The 20,811-nt window shown below is 40.8% G+C and overlaps 1 protein-coding gene across 2 annotated transcripts; it reads left to right on the top strand.

The window, feature by feature from the left end:
• Positions 1–293: 293 nt before the first annotated feature.
• LOC144006385 (uncharacterized) lies at positions 294–20,368 on the top strand. 2 transcript variants are annotated; one of them, XM_077505199.1, is made up of 9 exons: positions 294–449; positions 989–1,079; positions 1,236–1,457; positions 8,258–8,402; positions 8,496–8,595; positions 9,753–9,791; positions 9,885–9,935; positions 11,846–12,089; positions 19,575–20,368. In XM_077505199.1, the coding sequence occupies exons 3-9, from the start codon at positions 1,286–1,288 to the stop codon at positions 19,775–19,777; spliced, it is 954 nt and encodes a 317-aa protein (XP_077361325.1). In that variant the 5' UTR covers positions 294–449; positions 989–1,079; positions 1,236–1,285; the 3' UTR covers positions 19,778–20,368. The 2 variants fall into 2 exon arrangements, with proteins under 2 accessions (XP_077361325.1, XP_077361326.1); XM_077505200.1 differs by having other exon boundaries at positions 1,204–1,457.
• Positions 20,369–20,811: the final 443 nt, after the last annotated feature.

Raw genomic sequence — 20,811 nt, 5'->3', positions numbered from 1 at the left:
TACGTTTACACATAAACGCGTATACATATAAAAAAAATGAACGTCAGGCAGATAGGGAGCAAGTTTACCGTTTCCGGACCTTGCAGACCGCAGCCATGACGTCAGTTAACGGGGTGGGGAGGGCAACGATGTGAAAGCGGTCGTTTTCATCTATTTAATAGTCATGTACATTTTAAATTTATTTTTATACTATTATCTTTTGTATTAAGGTTAGGTGTTTTTCAAAAAGTCTTGACTTCATTTCTATATAAAGTCAATGATGCGTTGGACATACTGGTTGAGAGACAGTTGAGAGAGAGGCGGTGCCAAGGAGGAAGGGAGGGAGGGCGGGCCATCATGGAATGCTGTGATGTCATGAGCCCAGTCATACACACAAAGACAAGGAGGGTCTCTTGACTCTCAGCTTACTTAGCATACTCTTGTTTTGGAGCAGCTGCCTACATCCTACTGTGAGTACCTCAACAAACTCCATTTTAGCTCCTCTTTTCGTTTGTCTTTCTTCTCCTTTTTTGGGGGGGGCTTCCATGTGTGCACATTAAACTGGTTTACTCACACCTTCTGGGCTCCACGGGTTTTCTGTCTTGAGAGTGGCTTTCTTTGCCAAAAGAGTGTTGTTGCCTGCGTGGTAGCCATTGTTTGTCTCCCTGATGTGATTTAAGGGGGTGGAATGAGCCCATTCAGTGTCCTTGCAAAGAGTAACTGACATGATCTTTTCACTTTTTTTTTTCTTTCTTTTTTTTTAAAGCCAAACCTTGATCAGAAGAAGTTGCTGCTCGTGCAAATGGAGGCTGCTTTAGTGAATGGGGAAAAGGAAGAGTTGGCTGTTTTTTTTTTTTTTTTTTTTTAAAAGATGATGACAGTAACAGTTCCATTCCTTAAGAGTCTCCTCCCATTCTGGGCTGAGTCTGTCAGTTTGGATTTAAACTTGAGTAACGGACAGGAATTAGACATCAAGAAGTCTTGTCTCTCTCTTTCCTTCCTTGTACAGATGCTCCCATGATGACAGGAAATTGACGTCTCAGCGTGTGGGAGAAACTATCAGCAAATAAGAGCGAGTTAATGCTGCCGCCTTCAAATGAGTGAGTGAGGATGATCGCCTTTGTTGTTTGAAGTTCATCCAGAGGAGCTTCCTTCCGGATTTTTGCACTTGAACATGTTTTGAGAGCATGAACATATAAAAGAACTACTATCCACCTCTGGAAGGAGAAACTACCTCCCTGCACCTCCTCAACCAGGTGGGACCCCACGCTGACCCGCTGTTGAAGCCGCCAAAGCTCCCGCCACAATGCTGCAACAGATCCTAAAGGACATGTACATCGACCCCGATGTGCTGGAAGCTCTCAACGAAGACCAGAAAAAGACGCTGTTCCTGAAGATGCGCCAGGAGCAGGTGCGGCGCTGGACAGAGCGCGAGGAGAAACTGGCGCGAGAAGGCGAGAGGATAAAGCCAAAAAAAGGTAACACAAACTCAACCGTGACCTCAAACTGGTCGTGGTGATATTCTGCATTTTGTCGCATATTGGCATCAGCGACTGCCTGATTAATTTCAAACCGCGTTGTTTTGACTCCGAGCTAAAATGCTCGCAATTCCCTGCACTTATTGCTTTTGATGAACAAACCAGTTCTATTGAAATTTTTGGAAAACTAAAGTCAATAACGTCCGGGAACTATTTATTTGTTGACATTTTCATTGAACTTTTGCAGAAAATGCTGCTGATCCACTTTTTGTAAGCATTTTAAAACCAAAAGTGTTTGGTTTGGTAGTCACTGGTTTAAAAGCAAAACCAGCGTTCACCAAAAGCTCAAAGCACCATCTGTCCCACTTCTTGTTTACAATCCAAATAGTTCTCTCGACAGTGTTTGCAAAGTTGTTTTCAATCAACCAACGAACGGAGACGCAATGCATGTGTTGGCCACGATACGTTTCATGCGTTGAGCTCGTGTTGGCTCTCATCTCAACAGCTGTTTGCCAACTCCGGCACAGTGTTGATCCTGAATGCATTTGGCCAGTTTAAAGTTTCTTCTCTGACAAACTTACTTGAGCTCGACAAACTCCAGCTGCTCCGTATTAAATGTGTGTGTGAGCTGTTTCAGGCATAGCCATGTAGGAAACTTGACTCATTCGCTTGAAAGCCCTGTTTACACTAGTAGTTTATACTTTAAATTGGTTAGGGGTACGGTACGTACTGGAGCTTTTTTTTAGCCCAATTTTTTCAACATTGTAATCCATGTTGCACCACTTTTTGACACTATTGTTTCCATTTGCAGTAATATGGTACCCAAAAAGCTTGATGTCGACTACTGCATTTACATTGAAATCAACATAATGACACACTGTAAAAGATACTTTTATCACTCCGTATCTGCTCAAAATATTTCATCCATTACCCAAGGTTACCAAACACTACACTTCTTTTTTTCCACTCTCTATGATCTTGTCTACTCTTCAAAACAAAAAGAAAGGAGGGACTGCAGCTTGAAAGACAGTACTGGCTACCTTGCTTAGAAACATGGCTTGAAACAGGTTTTATTAGTTCTATTGTGCGATGTCATCTATAAATGAGAAATGCAGAAAATCACCACTCAATCCTAAATAATAATTCAAAAGTGGACTAAAGAACTTGGCAAACAGCAGCAATGATAAATCAAGTGAAAATGTAAGTTGGGATCCAAAATATTCAGCAAAGTAGTTGACTTATTTTGTTTCAATCATCATACTCGTAATGCTCATACAAATACACAACTTTGATCCAAACCTTAACACCAGTAAGTTAGGGGTGCAACGGTATCAGATTTTGGTGTACGATTATAGTCTGAGAAAAACAAAACAAAACGTGGTTTCATGGTTATTCTTATAGACTGGTTCCCAGTGGCGGCAACTCGGGCCAAGAAGTCCGACCGTTGCGCCTCGCTCGCCGCCGCCGCCGCCGCCGCCACCTCAGTTCGGCCTCCCCTTTCCCCACATACACTCCAGCTGGTCCAGGCTGCCTCGGAACCCTGCCGTCGGGTACGCAACAATACCCGCGCTTTCAAAGCTGATCACTGTGTTGTTGCGCGCACGCTAAATGGACCATGCGGAAACGAGAAGAGCTGTTGTGAGCGGAAATAACCGGTGTTGTTGAAGGGATGCGGTAAGATTAACCACGGTTAATAGTAAAACCGGTTAATTGCTGCACCCCAACAGTAAGCAACTTATCCAAATAGTTAAAGAAAACAAAATTTGTCTTTTTTCTTTGTTTGATACCATCGTCTGTTCCTTTTATATGAATTTTATTCTGTTTAATGATCAAAGTTGTACTTTTTCAGATTGTAATACTTTTATTCATTATCATTATATTTTTACTCACTGACTGGCTAATGTAATATCTTGGAAAATACATAATTTTTGATATACCTCTAACATTACTTCTCATTGGGATTTGCAGGTTAATGTTCTGGTTGTTGTATAGCTCCGGTTACAAAAGCATGAAAGTGTTGTTTTTGAAGTGAGTGAGTCACTGTGGATTGTGTTTAGGGCAAGCGACTTTAACCACTAAATACAATGTGACACATCTTTTTTTTTTTTCCACTGTAGTAATGTTGAAGGCAGCGACACATTGAGAAATCATATGTGATGGAAAAAAAGAACACAAAAATCCCCACAAGCATCATGGATGAAGTCATCCATAATTGTTTGCTATATGCAAACATGATGTTGGAGGAAGCAGGCTCAATGACTTGCTCTCAAACTGGTTCGACTCACTGCAGAATCTCACCTGTCTGCATTTTCTTTCTGCTGGGGGAAAACGTGTTGGTGGAGTGACACTTGGTCATGCCAAAAGAAGAAAATGTAATAGAGCTTCGGACCCGTGATGCATTTGGACCAAATGTTAAACGGGTGCATGAACTGTGACTGATACAGTAATGTGAGATGTCTCTTTGGGGCTAATAACAAAGCACTTCCTATTTATCAGCCTCGCTGCAGTGAGGAAGAAGGAGGAAGAAGCGCTTTCTGTCTCTCTTTAATGAGCAATGTTGCTCTCAGCCGGCTGGTTGAAGACTCCGGGCTGATATCATGAAGTCCTACTCTACTGCTAATTGTGAAAATGGTAGCTGGTTCATCTCTGTGGGTAAAGCAGGAAGTGAGCCAATCCTTGAAACAATTAGCAGGGGACAAAACAGGAAGTAGACAGGAAAAGTATGTGTTTGAAACACAAAAGAGCGAATTCTGGTCGGACTTGCGGGGGAGCTCAGCTTCATTTATATGCACATAGGGAAGCTGGAGTCTCGTGCTGCCTTGAGGCTATTCTGGTCATGGGACTTGTGAACAGTGAGACTGTGCCATGTTCGCCTTTTGTATGTTAGCTACATGATCCACAAGCACATTAAAAAAAGAAAAAACAACCAAAATGGCCTCCATTAAACTCACAGACTTCTGCCAAGGACAAACTGTCAACTAAAGTGACAAAAATGAGACGAACACTGTATTTGCGTGTGTTTGACATTCTGTTATGTTAGCAGGCTACTTCCTGGTTCACGTGGGATGACATTGGCCCATGTGCAATCGTATAGTGTAAATTGCTAAATTTAATTTTTGATGCTAAACTAACCATCCACAAAGCTTTGTGAAGTTTGTGTAGTTTTTATGTAAGCGTGTTAACTACCAAATTAACTGAAGCTGTGCTGTACACTGTTAAATGTGAACTCAAATTGTATTAATTACTCCCCTGAAACCGAAAGTCAAAGCTAGCGAGCAAAGAGCTCATGCTACGCTAACCGAGTGAAGTCACAACTTTGCTGCTTACACAGTAAATTTGAATCGTTGCTTTTGCGCAGCGGAGGTGGATATCATGCTTTTAAACTTGCTGACGGTCAAATCAAGACAAGTAGAAGACATTTCGCCTTCCGTGGACCCTGAATGAGATGCTAAATTCAACACCAACAACAAAGCAATTTGCTCCTTTTATCTGTGTGCCAGGAGACATCTTCAGGAATGTGATATTTTAAGGCTAATGGCAACTGATCATACATGAAAGCAAATTTGATTAAAAGTAAGCCAACTTGAAATGTCTTTGCATATTGTATACCCACTTTTTATTTATTATTATATATTTATTTACTCAACTACACCAGCACTATTCTACTTGGTCTTACTAGCTGATCCACTTTTTTTTTTTTTTTAACTTTCAATTTCTCTTTCAACAGTAATTTACTTAACCACACAGACAATACAGCCATGTGCATGATTATTAACTTCACCACTGCAAAATTAACTAGCTGGCATGCTTTTCTTGTCATGTTACACTTTGCTTTGCCACTTGTTGCTTTGCTTAGCATGGTGAACAATCACAGAGTCACTTGGCAACTTGCTTCAAGGGGCTCAGCTGCCCTACATAACAGCGAAATGGCAAGAACACGTTTCAAAACAGACAGAATTCAGGATTACGTGGATTGCAGGACAAGTTTATTCGTCCACGTTGAAAGCCCAGATGTGAAATTCTAGAGTGTAGGAATAAGTCTTAAATCAAGATCTAAGCATTTCTACACTATTATAGCAACTCTACGGTTTCCGTGGGTATGACATTCTGGAGTACTGGAGTCCGACTAGAGAATGTTCCAGAATCTGATGACTTTGTTTTAACTTGGAGCCACTGAAAAAGATCAGCATGTTGTGAGTACAAGGCTTGCATGGAACATAAGGTACCGCAAAGTCAGCAAGATAGGAAGTGGCCAAGTCATGGAAAAGGTTTTGAGTACGTAGCAAAACCTGGACTAGGACCCAGTTTAAGTTGGCTAGGACAAGGGTAATAATTTTCTAGTTCTAGTCTTGTTGCAGTATTTTGTACTTACTGCAAGCTTTTAACACTAAACATTGCCGTCCTAGTTCTAGTCATTTTTTGTAATATGCAGTTTAATCAAATACAATTTCTATAGTTTTTTTGTTGTTGTTTTTTTTTGAGTCACTTTGGATGATGGTTCTTTTGTAAAAGTTCAGTGAGGTGCATTCAAATAAAAAAGCGCTATATGACGACGATGATGATGATTATTATTACAAGTCAAACTTTTTTGGGTTTATTTAAAAAAAATAGGAAAAATAAATAAGACATTTATTCATTTATTCATTTATTCATTTATTTATTTATTTTAATTTGGGGAATTTTTTTTTTTTTGTTACAAAATCTGAGATTTTATTTTTTGGCAAAATCACCCAGCCCTAGTCCAATATGATTGACAATATTAAAAGGCTTTACTGATGTCAAGTAGTAATACTATTGAGAGGTAGCTAGTCAGTGATTATTAACGACTATTGTGACAACCGTCTCAACTGAGTAATTTTCCCTGGAAAAAAATAAATAAAGGACTGATCGTTAATCTGTGTTTTTGTTGTTGTGGTGGTTTTCAAGAATTTTGGAGATAAAAGAGGATATGTGGCTGGTCTAAAACTACTTGGGTCTTTTAAGAAAGGGTCTAATCATGACTGTCTTAAAAGCTGCATGCAGATGCTTCCTTAATAAGTAGATTTTTATTTTATTTTTTTAGCACGAAAATTGGCTCAAATCAATAGCTGTTGCTGGGTTAGTATCACTTGTTATGACTTATTTGTGTATCAAAAATGCATTTTAGGTTATTTTTATTAAGACAACTTATTCCAAATAAATTAATTAAATTAATGGTGCTACACTTTGCAGTCGTCATTTACAGCAAGGCTCGAATTTCCCATGCAGTTTATGCCTCGCACCTGACAAAGGCGTCTGTTTGCAGCTGTCAGTCTAGTATGTGTCTTGTTTGTCAAGCTTTGTTCCGACTACCGTGTTTTCGTAGTGCTCCCGGTATGGCCAGGTGGAATGTGTTCCACAGGGCAGGCTGGCAAAACAAGTTCACCATGATGGACTATTTTGAAGCCAACCAACACTTACGCTGTCATACCTGCGTCAGCGACTTCAGCGCTCACGAGGGGCGCTTACGTCAGCAAGCTACACAGTTGGTTAACAGCCAAAAGGAAGTGCAGCTTTTTAATTTATTTATTTTTTAATCTCGGTTCAAGTTTGGAAATGAAATGAGTGGGAGACACTTTTGGGGAATGTGTGATGTTTTAATTCCTTTGTGACGATTATAATAAATCAATACTCCCGCACACTTTAATCACATTCAGACCTCGTCAAACCGTGTTGCTTCTTTCCTCGCGAGGTCGTTACTGGAACAGTACTGTAAAAATCTGTAAATGGAAGAAAGAAAAAAAAACGATACAGCAGAGAGGTGATCTATAAGTACATGTACATAATGATGATAGTCATAGTAATTGTAATGCATAATAAGGTACCATAGTCTTTAAGTTACATTCAGTCATGCTAAAAAGTGTAATGTATGCTAGGATGGAAGTACTTGAAATAGGGATGTGCAATTAATCGAAATTCAATTACAAGTTAATTGTTACATTCCACAATTACAAAATCAGCATAATCGTAGAAAAAAAAAAAAAAAGGATTATTCAGAATAATTTTTGAGTTGTTGTTTAAATGTATACATTTGCACCTTTTTTACATTTTAAAATAACTGATTTAATACATTTTGTTTCATTCATAAGGAACTTTCATAATTAGTGTTTCAAAAAATGTCTTATTTTTTGTTTTTATGTTTAAACATTTTCTTGTTTTTCAGCAAAAAATAAATTAACGTCCTATTGCACAAGCTGCACTGCAACTTCAGTTTTTGCCAACAACATAAATAAATAAATATTGTAAATTTCGTTTGGTCCAAAAGGAACTTACGTAATTGTTTCTATTTTTTTTAAATTGGTCTTAATATTTTTTAAATACTTAAACATTTTTTTTTGTACCAAAAAATAAATAATCCTTTGAATGATCGTGATTTCAACTATTGCCAAAATAATCGTGATTTTTATTTTTTCCATAATCGAGCAGCCCTAACATGAAAGATGTAGAGTGCAGCCTAGCCTCTCAACAAAATCATGACATAACCTTAGGCACGCCTCCACTTTTTAACGAGATGCAATACAAGATATGTACTGAATGTACAAAACACAGCATTTGCTTACATAATAACGCCTCGCTAATATTAGAAACATCTCTCTGCATGATGCATGACAGTTCTATTCTGATACAAACCACCACCACCAATTTGGCTAAAGCTGTATTGGCTCACATTAGATCATTTACCTAAACTAATGCATTTTCCTGGAATGTTGCCCCAAACTTTGCTATTTTGTGCGAGGGGTCGGGCTGCCTGTTTGCTCAAATGTTGTGTCGTTTCTTCACAGCCAACAGCAAGAATGTCAGCTGGCTGCTGGGTCGCGATGGGGACGTGGCCGTCATTGTGATCGGGGAAATGGACGAGTTGAGTTCCAAATTCATCTGCTCAGGATTGGCAGAAAAGAGGGTCCCCTCTCCAAAGAACGACACAGTGTAATGTTCTTATTTAAAATGTCGAGATGTCATTTGTATTTTGTACATTTCACTCTTGGCAAAATCATCAGTTGTCAAATGTATCTGTTACAGCAACCAAACCATTTTAAAGAGCAGAATAAATGCAGACATGACGGCTGAGAGAGAAAAACTCTGTTCTCCGACACAACCTGGAATATCCTTGAATTTGAAGGTATGTAAAAAAAAAAATATATATATATTGGCTATTAGAGAAGCAAAAGGTATGGAAAAAAAAATATGTTTTGGTGCTCATGCCCTGAAATCATGTTCTGTTTTCACCATTCAAAACACACACACAAAAAAAAGAAAAAATCACATCTGTTGCCATCAGATACGCATTTCCGCCTCTTTTCAACACAACACCCCCATTGCGAAACCTCCCTCATGCCATTTTCATCTCTGTGACATAATGCGCAAAGTATAGATTGGCTCTTGTGGGGCAGCAATTTAGCCTGGCTATGAGTAGGAGACACCCCTACTGACTTAAAAGGCAGTCTTTTAGGTTAAAATAAGCACACAGCCCTGTGATATATTTTAGAGTGTACTTTTTGGGGTGGGTGCTCGTTTCAACATACCTAAACAAACAAGTTTTTTGTGTTTTTGTGAACTACCGGTACATTTACAACTTAGTAAACTTCATTTATTTCCCATAGTTTATTATCTACATTTCATGGCATGTGTTGTTTGTGGGCTATTTTTATTTTATTTCAATCAGATTTCAGCTTCTTTGTGTCAAAATTGAAATGTGCTGGCATCGACCACGCATCCACACAATGTTGGAAGAGCTGTTTTCATAACTCTTTGAAAGAGTGACGTCTGCCATTTTCCATGGAAACAATGAGATTCATAATTACACGCAGGTGACATTTAATAAAAGTTCATTTTCAAGGAGAACTTGTCAAGAAAAAGCGGACATTGTGAGGTTAGTTCAGCCATGACTGTAACCGGCTGGTTTATTTCAACTTATTTGCCACTCCCAGAGCAGCAACAACTAGCTAACTACCCAACACAGCTAGCAAAAGAGGATGGATTTTGTCTATAAATAATAAGCATCTCTGGTGAGTATGATGCATTTTATTTCAAGTACTTGGTTTTGTCATGTTATTAGATAATATATAGCAATTTGGTACTGAAATAATGGAAGCCGAAGGCTTAAATGTTTCTTCCTCAAAACGCAAAATCTTTTTGTTATGCTACACAGTTATATGCATTTTTGTATATAATTTTGTCACCAAAATGTCATTTTAGCTTCAACCCATTCTTAAAATTTCTCCTTCCAAATGCTGAACACACTCAAATGAGTTGAACTGTTTTGTGTCTCGCCACCAGGCCAAATGTGAAGAGGCGAGCACTTTACACCCCCTGGCGGTGAGTTGGCGTATTGCCTTGAAGTCATTGTGAGTCCGGTGCTTGGATTGCGTCATGGACAGCCCATGTGTAATGTCTTTGTTGCACCCACAGGTGTCAGTGAGTGAGCATTCATCAGCGCCGCCGGCTGCAACTGCACACAAGGTACTTCAAGTGATAAATGCTGTTAAGACGTAATAGTTTATGATTATTTGTTATCTATGCTGGGACTTGATTTTAAAAAGGCTTTAATAGGGTTTTATCAGATCATTTCTAATTCATTGTGAGTAACAGGAAACTGTGGTTAAGCCAGTGGTTCGTTCACTGGCCGCCTCTTTGCATATCACCTTTCTCCCAGCATTCCTCTCTTCGTGCACCGAGCGCTAACAAAAGCCCTTCATATCGTTCTGCATTTGGAACAGCTGAACTCAATTGCACCCCCAAGCCTGGGGAGCATGACTTTCACTCCGCCTCACTTTTTAATGTTGCACGCAAAAGTGTGCAGGTGACACACAAAAATAGATCAGGCAGAAGAAGCTGAAGGAGAAGAGGCGAGGCGGGAAATTTGGGCCGCCCAAGAACAGATGGTTGATGAACTTGATCGGGGAATTAGAGGGACGCGTCACTCGCAGATGGATGGGATTGCGGTAACGTCCCCAGAGGTTTTTTTTGGGCGAGTCCAATTCTCTGTTCTCACGATTTTTTTTATTTATTTTTTAAACCACAGAAGCAAACTCCCTCATTTGTTCCTCAACCCATGCAGTTGCATTTAGTATGGGCACTTTAGCTGACAGAATTGGGAAAACATCAAATATAACCTTCATTTTTGTTCTTTGCTCTCTCATTCCAGAATACTGGTTGACCTCTTAAAAGTATTTCCCAATAGCAGCAACTGCAATAGATAGTGAACTCTCACTTATTCGCAGTTTGGCACTCACAAGTTAATCTTCGGCTAGCTTAGCAGTTAGCGTAGCTTCTCCGTCGTCACTTGTTATCCCTTCATGAGAAAGATCCTTGGCTTATTTGGCGCCATGGTGGTGATGATGACTGACTCTGCAACACTAGTAGCCACACTAGTAGCCAGCTGAAGCTCGTTGCTAGCTAGCTGGTGCGGCATATGTAGCACTTAGCTTGTGTCGACCATCTAATTTGCTATTCAATGTATTTAGACTAGCAAAATGTGATCCAAAATTGCTTATTTCGAGCATTGCGTAGGTTTAGCGCCTCTGACTTAGATGGTCACAAAGCTCAAATCTTATGAGAGTTTCTGACATCTTAAGTGAAATTATTATTATTATATTTCTGAAGCCTTTTGCGCAAGTCTTGATCACTTTTCAACTTGTACAATCTTTTATTGCATCCAAGTGGAGTTTCCACTAGTGTTGTTCCGATACCGATACTGGTATCGGCAGAGGTGCCGATACTGCATTAAAACGGTGGTATCGGTATCAGTGAGTACTCACAAGTAACATGCCGATACCATTAATTCCAACGCTAATATAGAATTTTGGATGCAGCATCTTGTGTCTTGCTCGTGCATGACATTCACTGATCTAAGATATCCTATTGGCCCTTGAATGCTCTGAACCAATGGCAGGACAGCTTTTTCATGTTAAGGGAAAAAAAAAAAAACCTTAGGTATCGGTATGGTATCGGTATCGGCCGATACTGAAAGCTGGGTATCGGAATCGGTATCGGGGGCCAAAAAACGGTATCGGAACAACACTAGTTTCCACTCCAGAATGATTATTTCCTATGTGAAAAGTGCCTTCCGCATGTTTGTCCGATTAAGAGGCGAGGAGGCAAAATTGTTGATTAAACTGGCGCAAGATCGGCGCAAAAGATTAGCGCTCCGGCCTGATTTCCAAGTCGCCTCATAATTTCCTTCCTACACATAATTAAAGCGTTAATCAGTGGTCATCGCTCTGTTTGTGTCCTTACCGTGTGCTCTCATTACTGTTGAGGCGGGCAATTTGATGAGTCATGGTCGTGTCAGTGATTCAACTGCACATGAATTAGCCGTCAACACTTGTCATCCTCCACCTATTTTTTTTTGTGTATTGTTCCCTCTGCAGGAAGAGAAACCAGTCAGCATGAGCGAGGAGAAGCCCTTTTCCCAGTCCAGGGTTCCCAAGAGGACCAACGCTATCGTTGTGAGGCCGGCCGCCGCGAGCGTGGCGCCGGGACCCGTCAACGCAAGACCCGAGCTCGCAAATCTGAGACAGGCCAGCCTGGCGCCATCGCCGACGACTGTGGTTTCCAAAGTGGACTTGCAGCCACGGGACCATGAGAAGATTGAGGAGTTGCGACAAGGCAGAGGTGAGTGAACCATTAGATGCTTAATCATAATATCGGGTGGGTCAGAGTCCAATTGTATTTCAAATGATCTACCCTTATTCAAAAGATTTAAAATGGTGTACTTTATATCAGCAGAGAGTAGTAAATTAATTAAATAGAATGAAAATAAACAGGTTGTGCAACATGATTAATTGTGGGACTTAGCCACCAGGGAGCAGTATAACACAGTCATGCTGACACAAACAAAGAAGAGTTTCACAACTACTGTTTGTGACAGAAATATTCGCAGAGGATAAAGAATATATGCCTGTTGTCTGCATTCAAATATCCAATGCATATAGTGTTATGTCATTTTTTCCATCATGCAAACACAAAAGATGATCCAGGATTTTAATCAGTTAGTTAGCATTGATATAATTGTGATATAATGATAGCCAAGACACATTTTCCATTTGTCTGCCACAGTGGAGTTTTATTCCATTTCTAATTAGACATCTCACAGAGGCAAAAGCCCCAAAAGCGAAAAGTGAGCTCACATACATGACGTCACTGCATCTCCACTGAAGCAACAACATGGCTCAGACTGGAAGTGTTGAGCGGGAGCGGCCTGCGCAAAGGTTCGCCATAATGCAGCTGGAGAAGGATTTATTTCCTCTTTTTTTTTTTTTCTCAAGTAATGTGCCGGCCAAATAGTACCTCAGCCTCCCGGAATCTTTATGGAGTGGCAAAGTCAAACCAGGCCTGCCTAGAGGGGGGAAAGCCAACCCGACTTTGTGATTTGTGATATTTTCTAGCACACATTTTTTGGTCTGTGCTGTCATGGTGGTGTACATTTAGATTTACGACAAGAAACTGTACTTCCGGTGGGATTTGTTGTGTAAATGCTGAGAGATGGTGGCAATCTGGAAAAAAAAAGAAAGGAAAAAAAAAACAAAGAAAGTGAATTGAGGACTTTGGTAGCGTTTTAATGAATGCATTGCAGCACATAATAGCAATCCTGAGATCTCATGCATGTATGCCCCCTTGTGGCTGTCAAACGGGATTACATCCATGTGACAAGTGATGACATCCTTGCTTGGCTCCTATTACCACAATAAATAAGAAAAATACATAAAATAAATAGCATTAAATAGTGTGAAAAAAAGTAGAAGTATATGTGAATGTCGGATCGTCTATTTCTGCCCTTGGTTGGCTCTTTCAGAAAATTCCAAAGCAATTCTGCTCGTCAGTTTGAAATTAGCACCCTCCAGTGGTAAACGCTGTTACTGTAGGTAAAAAGTCCACTTGGAGAGGGAGCCTCAGTTTCCATTGCATCCCTCTGCTGGAAGAATGTTCATCCTGCATCACATTCATGTCATTTTTTCCAAAAAGTTATCTGGACAGCAGACGCATTGGAATAGCTCAAAGGCACAGACAGAGACGTCTGTGTTATTCACAGCGGCTTGGCTTCGCAAAAAATCAGCCGCGACACAGAATAACAATTCCTGGAAATGTGATATTTACAAAAATAAAATCAGTTAATACATATTGCCGGAACTAAAGACAACTCCTGATACAAGAAGAAGAATGCTTATTTAAGAAAAAAAAAAAAAGTGTTTGGCCCCCATTTCGAGACGCTCACTGAAAAACAAAAGTGTCGAAGAGCAGCTGCAGGTTGAAGGTAGACACGCGTCCGACGCAGAGCCGGATAAATGTCTCCACTCCGGACAGGGAATACTGAGCGAGTGTCTGTCCTTGACAATAGCAGGAAGCTCGTTGCAAAGGGAAGATGTGGCCGACAACGCTGAATGCCTCAGCTGTTTGTGTTTGCATGCGGGTCGTGACAACCGCTCCTGTTTCCCCGGAGCAGGAAGTGTGACCTGTCACGTGAGTGTCAAAAGATGCCTGGGACAAATGAACAAAAACACAGGGACGGAATAAACTCTATGACACTATGTGATTGTAAATATTAATATTGTGTCAAATTTTAGCATGAATGATCTTCAAAAAGTATGTAAAAATACAAAAATCTAAATGCGTTTTCATTTAGATTTGCGACCTAAAATCTCAAAGTCATACTTTACTAATTGAGCCATTTTCAGCAGTAAAAAGTTAATATTTTGTCTATAATTAATGTGATAACTTATTTTTCATGTACGAGTACCTTTAAAAAGTAATTTTCTACTTGTTGTCGACTGATGATGACATCACCTGTGCTGAGGAAGTCGATAACGACCAATCATGGCTCAGTTTACTGACCAAACCCAGAAAACAGGTGAGCCATGATTGGCCTGCTTCCTCAGCACAGGTGATGTCATTATCAGTCGACAGCAAGTAGAAAAATTACTTTTTAATGGTATTAATTGTACATGAAAAAAAAAATGAAGTTATCAAATTCATTCTGGACAAGATATTAACTTTTCATTGCTGAAAATTGTTCAATGAGTCAAGTATCCCTTTAAATGTTCTTTTCTCTCTCTTTGAAAGTCAATGTAAGCATTTGTTTTTATGTTTTTTTTTTTATGCTAGAGCACATATAGAGGCTTTGATGCAGCCTCTGACCTGAAGAGGTTGCTTAAAGCAATGCTAGTTACTAAAAAAAAAAAAAAAACGAGCAGCAGAGTATACGAGATCAACCAGGACCATGGTGCAACAAGCTCTTTTCCCCACTGTTTTAAACAGATTTGTGAATAATGATGAAACTTAGCCATATTATAATGCTGATTGCTGCAAAGCGGAAACTGATACAAATACTATAATATCATAACTGTCGAAGTTCCCAATTCAAGTACTGAGCAAGTTTTAATAAGGCTCGATATTCCTTTGGAAGACACTGCAGGTAGTATTAATTATTCTAAAGTTCTTGGCTGTCCTCGTGCTTTGATTGTTTTGGGCTCCTGCTTTAATTAGTCCTTGTTATGGACGCGTTGTAGCTGTCGCTGATGCAACCTGTAATTGTTTACCTGTCATTAGCAGTGTCATTTATGAAACTAGGGCGTTGTTAGTGCTGAGTTTGTGTCTGCGGGAGATTTGAGATTCATGTAGCGATTGCTGGATATTGGTTATACAATTGACTGCTATATTCCAAATGCCTAAATTGGGGTAGATCCACTGTGTGGCTAGCCAAAAATAAACTCGAGATGCAAGCTACAACAACAACAATAACAAAAAGAGAGAGAATGGAACTAATCAATAACCTGTTGATCTGTTATAAATCTCATTAGTGACACATTTCACAATCTTCCCCTTTTTTTAACTGAAAGCATTTAAGGACGGGAACTAAAATGTGCACAAAACTCGTTTTTAAAAAGGCTCCTAATTCCTGGAACATCATCTGATGGATGCCACAAGACAAAACACGTTGGTGGCGCACTGAGCTGACTTCACCAGACAGTCATCTTTATCTGTGAACAGCCTCATTCTGAAATGATTGGTTATTAATAGTTATTATTATTTGTGTGACAGTTTCCCGTAACATTTTATTTACATTCAACAATCTGCCATGTGTTTGCTTAAAATGTGTTTTGAAAATGGGGCGCATCTGTATCAGCTAGTGTTTGTGTATTGTACGTGTGTGCGCGTTGGTGTTTATAACCCCCTCCTCTCTCTATCAGCGGGGTCGGCTTTCCTCTCTTCTCTCCTCACCTTCAGAGGGAAGGACGCACATTCCTGCGCCGCTTCCCGACTCTAGCCCTGGGCGACGCTCAGCCCCGTGCTGATAAGTGACAGGGGCCCCAGTGGCGTACACACATGCGCGCACACGCATAGGCACACACACCCTGCCCTTCTGTCCACAGACGTTCTGCTCGGGAATTCTGCCCTCTGCCCCACTTCTGCCTCCCCCACCTCGCACCTCCTTCCTCTCTCGCTCGCTCGCTCCCGCTCGCTCTCTTGACGAGGGGTCTTTAAAGAGATAGATTGGTCTTTAATTTCAGCGCCAGTCTGGTCAGTGGCGCTGTCGCCCAATGCCTCCAGCACGTCCACCCTCACCCCCCCCCCCCCCCCCCCCTGTCCCCAACGCACAAAGGAGCGAGAGATCTAAATTGGGGATTTATTCATCCATCTAGGGTGGTTTGACTGCTATTTTGGTCCATTTAGCGGTTGTTTATTTATATGTAAGCTGTTTTTAATTGTTAAAAGAGGAAGTCAAGTCCAAAAAAATCTTTACAATATGTTCTCTGCGCCCCAACTAGTCTAAACTCCGCATTCTGATTAATAGTGTGTTTGTGGAATATGAATGAAGAAGCAAATTCCACCTGTTTTTATTTATCTATAAAGTCAACAGGAACTTCCACTTGCCACTTCCTGTCGACTGAAAATGACATCACACTTTCTCACGGCTCAGGTGACAAATAATCACGGCTCCCATCGCAAAGGGCAGCCATTTAGCTACTTCCTGTTCACCGAAAATGACATCACAGTTGGTCAGGGCTCAGGTAATGACCAATCACGGCTTCCATCTCAAGTGGCGGCCATTTTGCCACTTCCTGTCGACTGAAAATGACATCACAGTTGTTCACTCAAGCTCAGGTAACGACCAATCACGGCTCCATCTCAAGGGCGACCATTTTGCCACTTTCTGATTACTGAAAATGACATCACAGTTGTTCAGGTAACGACCGATCATGGCTTCCATCTCAAGCGGCGGCCATTTTTCCACTTCCTGTTCACTGAAAATGACATCACAATTGGTCAGGGCTCAAAAAAAAAAAAGAGAAAAAATAAAAAAATTGGTCAGGGCTCAGGTAGCAACCAATCACGGCTTCCATTTTGCCACTTCCTGTTCACTGAAAATGACATCACAGTTGATCAGGGCTCAGATAACGACCAATCACGGCTTCCATCACAAGCGGTGGCCATTTTGCCACTTCCTGTTGACTGAAAAATGACGTCACAATTGGTCAGGGCTCAGGTAGCGACCAATCACGGTTTCCATTTTGCCACTTCCTGTTCACTGAAAATGACGTCACAGTTGGTCAGGGCTCAGATAACGACCAATCACGGCTTCCATCTCAAGCGGTGGCCATTTTGTCACTTCCTGTTGACTGAAAATGACATCACAGTTTTTCACTCAGGCTCAGGTAACTAACATTATGGCTCACCTGTTAATGAGTTTGGTCATGTGAAAGCTAAGCCATGATTGGTTGTTAGTACTCGTTACCTGAGCCCTGAACAACTGTGATGTCATTTTCAGTCAACAGGAAGTGGCAAAATGACCTCCCCCTGGGATGGATAAAAATGAGTGGATTTTGCTTTTTAATGAATATTCAACAACTGCAATATTAATCAGAATATTGTGTTTACACTTTTGCACAATTTTTTGCTTGACTTTCCCTTTAAGTCAGAATAGTGCAGACCGAGTGTGTTTTTATTATTTTGTCACCTTACTTGACGCTAAAAAATAAACACAAACTTCCCCTTGCTGTCTGCCTCGGTGTTTATTAAGTATTCCACTCAGACCTGCACCAAGGCTCCGAGCACAGAAAACACACTCTGACCGCCACTCAGTGTGAGTGTATGTGTGTGCGTGCATATCCGCGTGTGCGTCCGCCTTGTGCGCTCGCTGCGTGCCTGAATGTGTGTCAGCCTCAATTGCTGGAGCCTGCCCAAGGTTTCCGTGGTGACTGCACAACACACCGAGACAATCAGGGGCAGGCCCACGCGGCGCGGCGAGAGGACGTTAACACAGGAACTGGGGGGTGGGGTGGGGTCAGAGGTCAGAGTAAGGCTTTTGCAAAGCACCCAAGGTGAAGCGTAAACAACAATAAACGGTAACCTACTTTCACGTGTTGTTTTTTTGTAAAGAAAAGGCCTGCGTGGTTTTGGCGTGCTTGTGCGTGGAGATTTTTTGGTACGCCTGAGTGAATTGGTGAGCAGGGGGGGGCTGTGAAGCTCGGCTCGGCGGCGTTGTTGTTGTGTGGCGTGAGAATGTGTCTCTTCAAATCCCTTACCGACGGAGACGCATGCTTGTCGCTCTGTTTTGTGGGTGGAGGCTGCTCGTGCACCCGTAGCACGCACACGCTCACTCTCTCTCGCACTCTCTCACATATACGCGTCCCCCGGGGATGACGCTAAAAATATGTGGCTCCTCAAGCCTTCTGGTGTCTGAGCAGCGTCTGTCTGCTCTCCAATGCCTCCCTCCTCCCCTCTCTTGCGCCTGTTCCCTCCATTCCTCCCTCAATTACACCCTCTCGCAAACACACTACCTCAGCGAGCACTCACGCGCACACGTACGCAAACTACGGCCAGCTGTGTCCCCGCTGCACTTCCATGGAGGATGACCTCTCCTCAGCCAGATTGGGATAAAGGGAGGTGGAAAGGAAAAAACTAAACAAAAAAAGAGTGGAGTGAAGAAAGATGCATGCGCGCAGTATTTGGAAAGAGGAAATGATATAGAGACTTGCTGAGAGAATTCTAGCTTTCATAACAATCGTTTGTATTTTCATCTGATTTTCCTAAAACATATTTTTTAACGTTATTTTCACCTTTTTTTGGCACCATCATACTCCCAGAGGTGTTCTGGGTTGCAGAAAGTGTGGGAAAATAACGTTAGCATCTCGCTACGTTCAAACCAAAAGTTGTCGTACTACTCAAACTCTCGCAAGGTACTAATTATTTTTCTACACTTGATTTTTAACTGTAAATGGCTGAAGTCTTTTATATTAATAAACATGAGTAGTGTAATTTTGTTTTTGACGATAAGCATAAGGATATTTGACTAGGTGCCATCAAGCAATCTGATTGGACTCCTGCAAGCCATGACATCATCACCTTGTGGAAAAAGTCCGCTCATCACAATTCTTGCGCAATGATTTCATTTAAACAATATACAAAGTTTGGATTTTATGATTCAAAGTATTTTTTTTCCAAATTCCAAATTTTTATTTTTATTTAATTATTTTTAAAAAGAAATGAAAGGGGACAAAAGGAAGTAAAACTTGTGGTATCTGCCCCGATCATAAAATAAAATAAAAATAAAACAATAATAATAATCATAATAAGAGTCATAATAATCAACACAAAGTAAATGACATTAAGCAGTCAAGATATTACATTATATTAATAAGATAAGATACATTAATAAGATATATTATTATATTATAGTCAAGATGGACTATATTATTGTTAATATAGTAATTTGGTAATGGTACTAGGTTTAAAATACCAGAATACAATTTAATTAAAAGAATGAAAAACCACAAAAAGAAGAATGGAAATATGGCAAATTACTAAAATGTACCCTAAAAGTAAAAGAGAATTAAACATTTTATATTTATACACCAAAATGTCCATCCAAGCTATATTTCAAAAGTTTGCTAGCCTAATGCTAACATAAGTTAGCATAGCAGTTACAGTTACTTATTAACCTTCAAACAACTTTCAGCATCATATACAAACGTGACTTACAATATTCACAGACATTTTCCATATCCTCTGCGGAAAACACTGAAGCTTAGTTGGGGCCCTTCTCTGCCTCTTCTTCTTCTGAAGGGCCTTTCTGAAACAAAATATCCCTGTATTTTTCAGGTCTCGCTACACCGGAAGCGCCTAGCAGGGCGTCCTCAATGAAAGCGGTCTCATCGGGAAGCCGAGTGGCGCAGTTGATGAAAACCTTCAGCGTCGACAACGGTCCTGCCCCCCCGAAAGCCCCCCCGCGTGGAGGCCTCAAGCCTCCTCTGCCGGTCAAGCCGAGTCACTTGTGCGTTGCCACCACTTCTACTGTCAGGTAATCCCGATGCTGACCCGAAGAATCTCGAGAGAAGCCGCACTGGACGTTCGTTATGGGACCATGTGGAAGGGCAACTCGACCAATGAGGACACTCGTTACATTCACTACCAAAGCACAAAAATGGAAATGCTTGAACGTGTGCTCTAATTACTGTCTGATGCGACAGTCACGTTTTGTTGTGATACATTTTGCATTAGTTCATGTGTGGTATTCTTTTTATTCAATGACGGTGGAATAAGGTACAGAGGGATCCTTGCTTTAATGGAGTCGCCTCAATGGGAGTTATAACGACGTGTCACATGACTCCCTGCCTCAGTGCGAGGACCAATGACGGTGCCAAAAGTTCCCAACCTTCCTATTGGATCAAACCCTGGCAGGTTTGATGGTCATTGCCAAATCATCCAACTCTGCTCACTGTTACGTCTCATATTAACATTTGTACAAATTTTTTTTTTACGCTTTTTTTTTCTGAACAGGGACAGTGATATGTAATGGTCTTTTTTTACAGTGTGAATAATGATGAGGCACATTGGATGTTGAGCTTGGGTGGTTGAATCAAAGAGGCAATAAATAGATGTATTTAAAACGCAAACTATCTGCATCCATTCTTATTTGAAAAACATTTAAAAAAAAAAAAAAAAAAGAAGATTTTTCCTTCATTATTCTGAATTCGGTGGTGGTTTAGCACATCTGCATTCTCACAATGGAGAGGTTCAGGACTTCCAGTGTTGTGTTTGCATATTCTCCCCATACATGCGTGGGTTTTCTCCAGGTGCTTTGGATTCCTCCCACATTCCAAAAACATGTTTTCTAGGTTTGCTGAAGACTCACAATTATCTGCAGGTGTAAATGTGAGAACCTTATGATTGACTGGCAAGCAATCTAGCTATGCTTTTACAAATGTGTGCTAATCATCCTACCAGTTAGCTAGTAAAGTTATGCCCTCACTGTGTAAATGCACCTCCTGTTCATATAGTCCACCAATATAACCGCATTAGAGTGCCTCGTTGTTGGCTGTGAGTGCGCACGTCACCC

Source organism: Festucalex cinctus, chromosome 18 (genome assembly GCF_051991245.1).
Source record: "Festucalex cinctus isolate MCC-2025b chromosome 18, RoL_Fcin_1.0, whole genome shotgun sequence".
In the NCBI taxonomy this organism is placed as follows: domain Eukaryota; kingdom Metazoa; phylum Chordata; class Actinopteri; order Syngnathiformes; family Syngnathidae; genus Festucalex; species Festucalex cinctus.
This window is presented reverse-complemented; position numbering and strand designations above follow the sequence as displayed.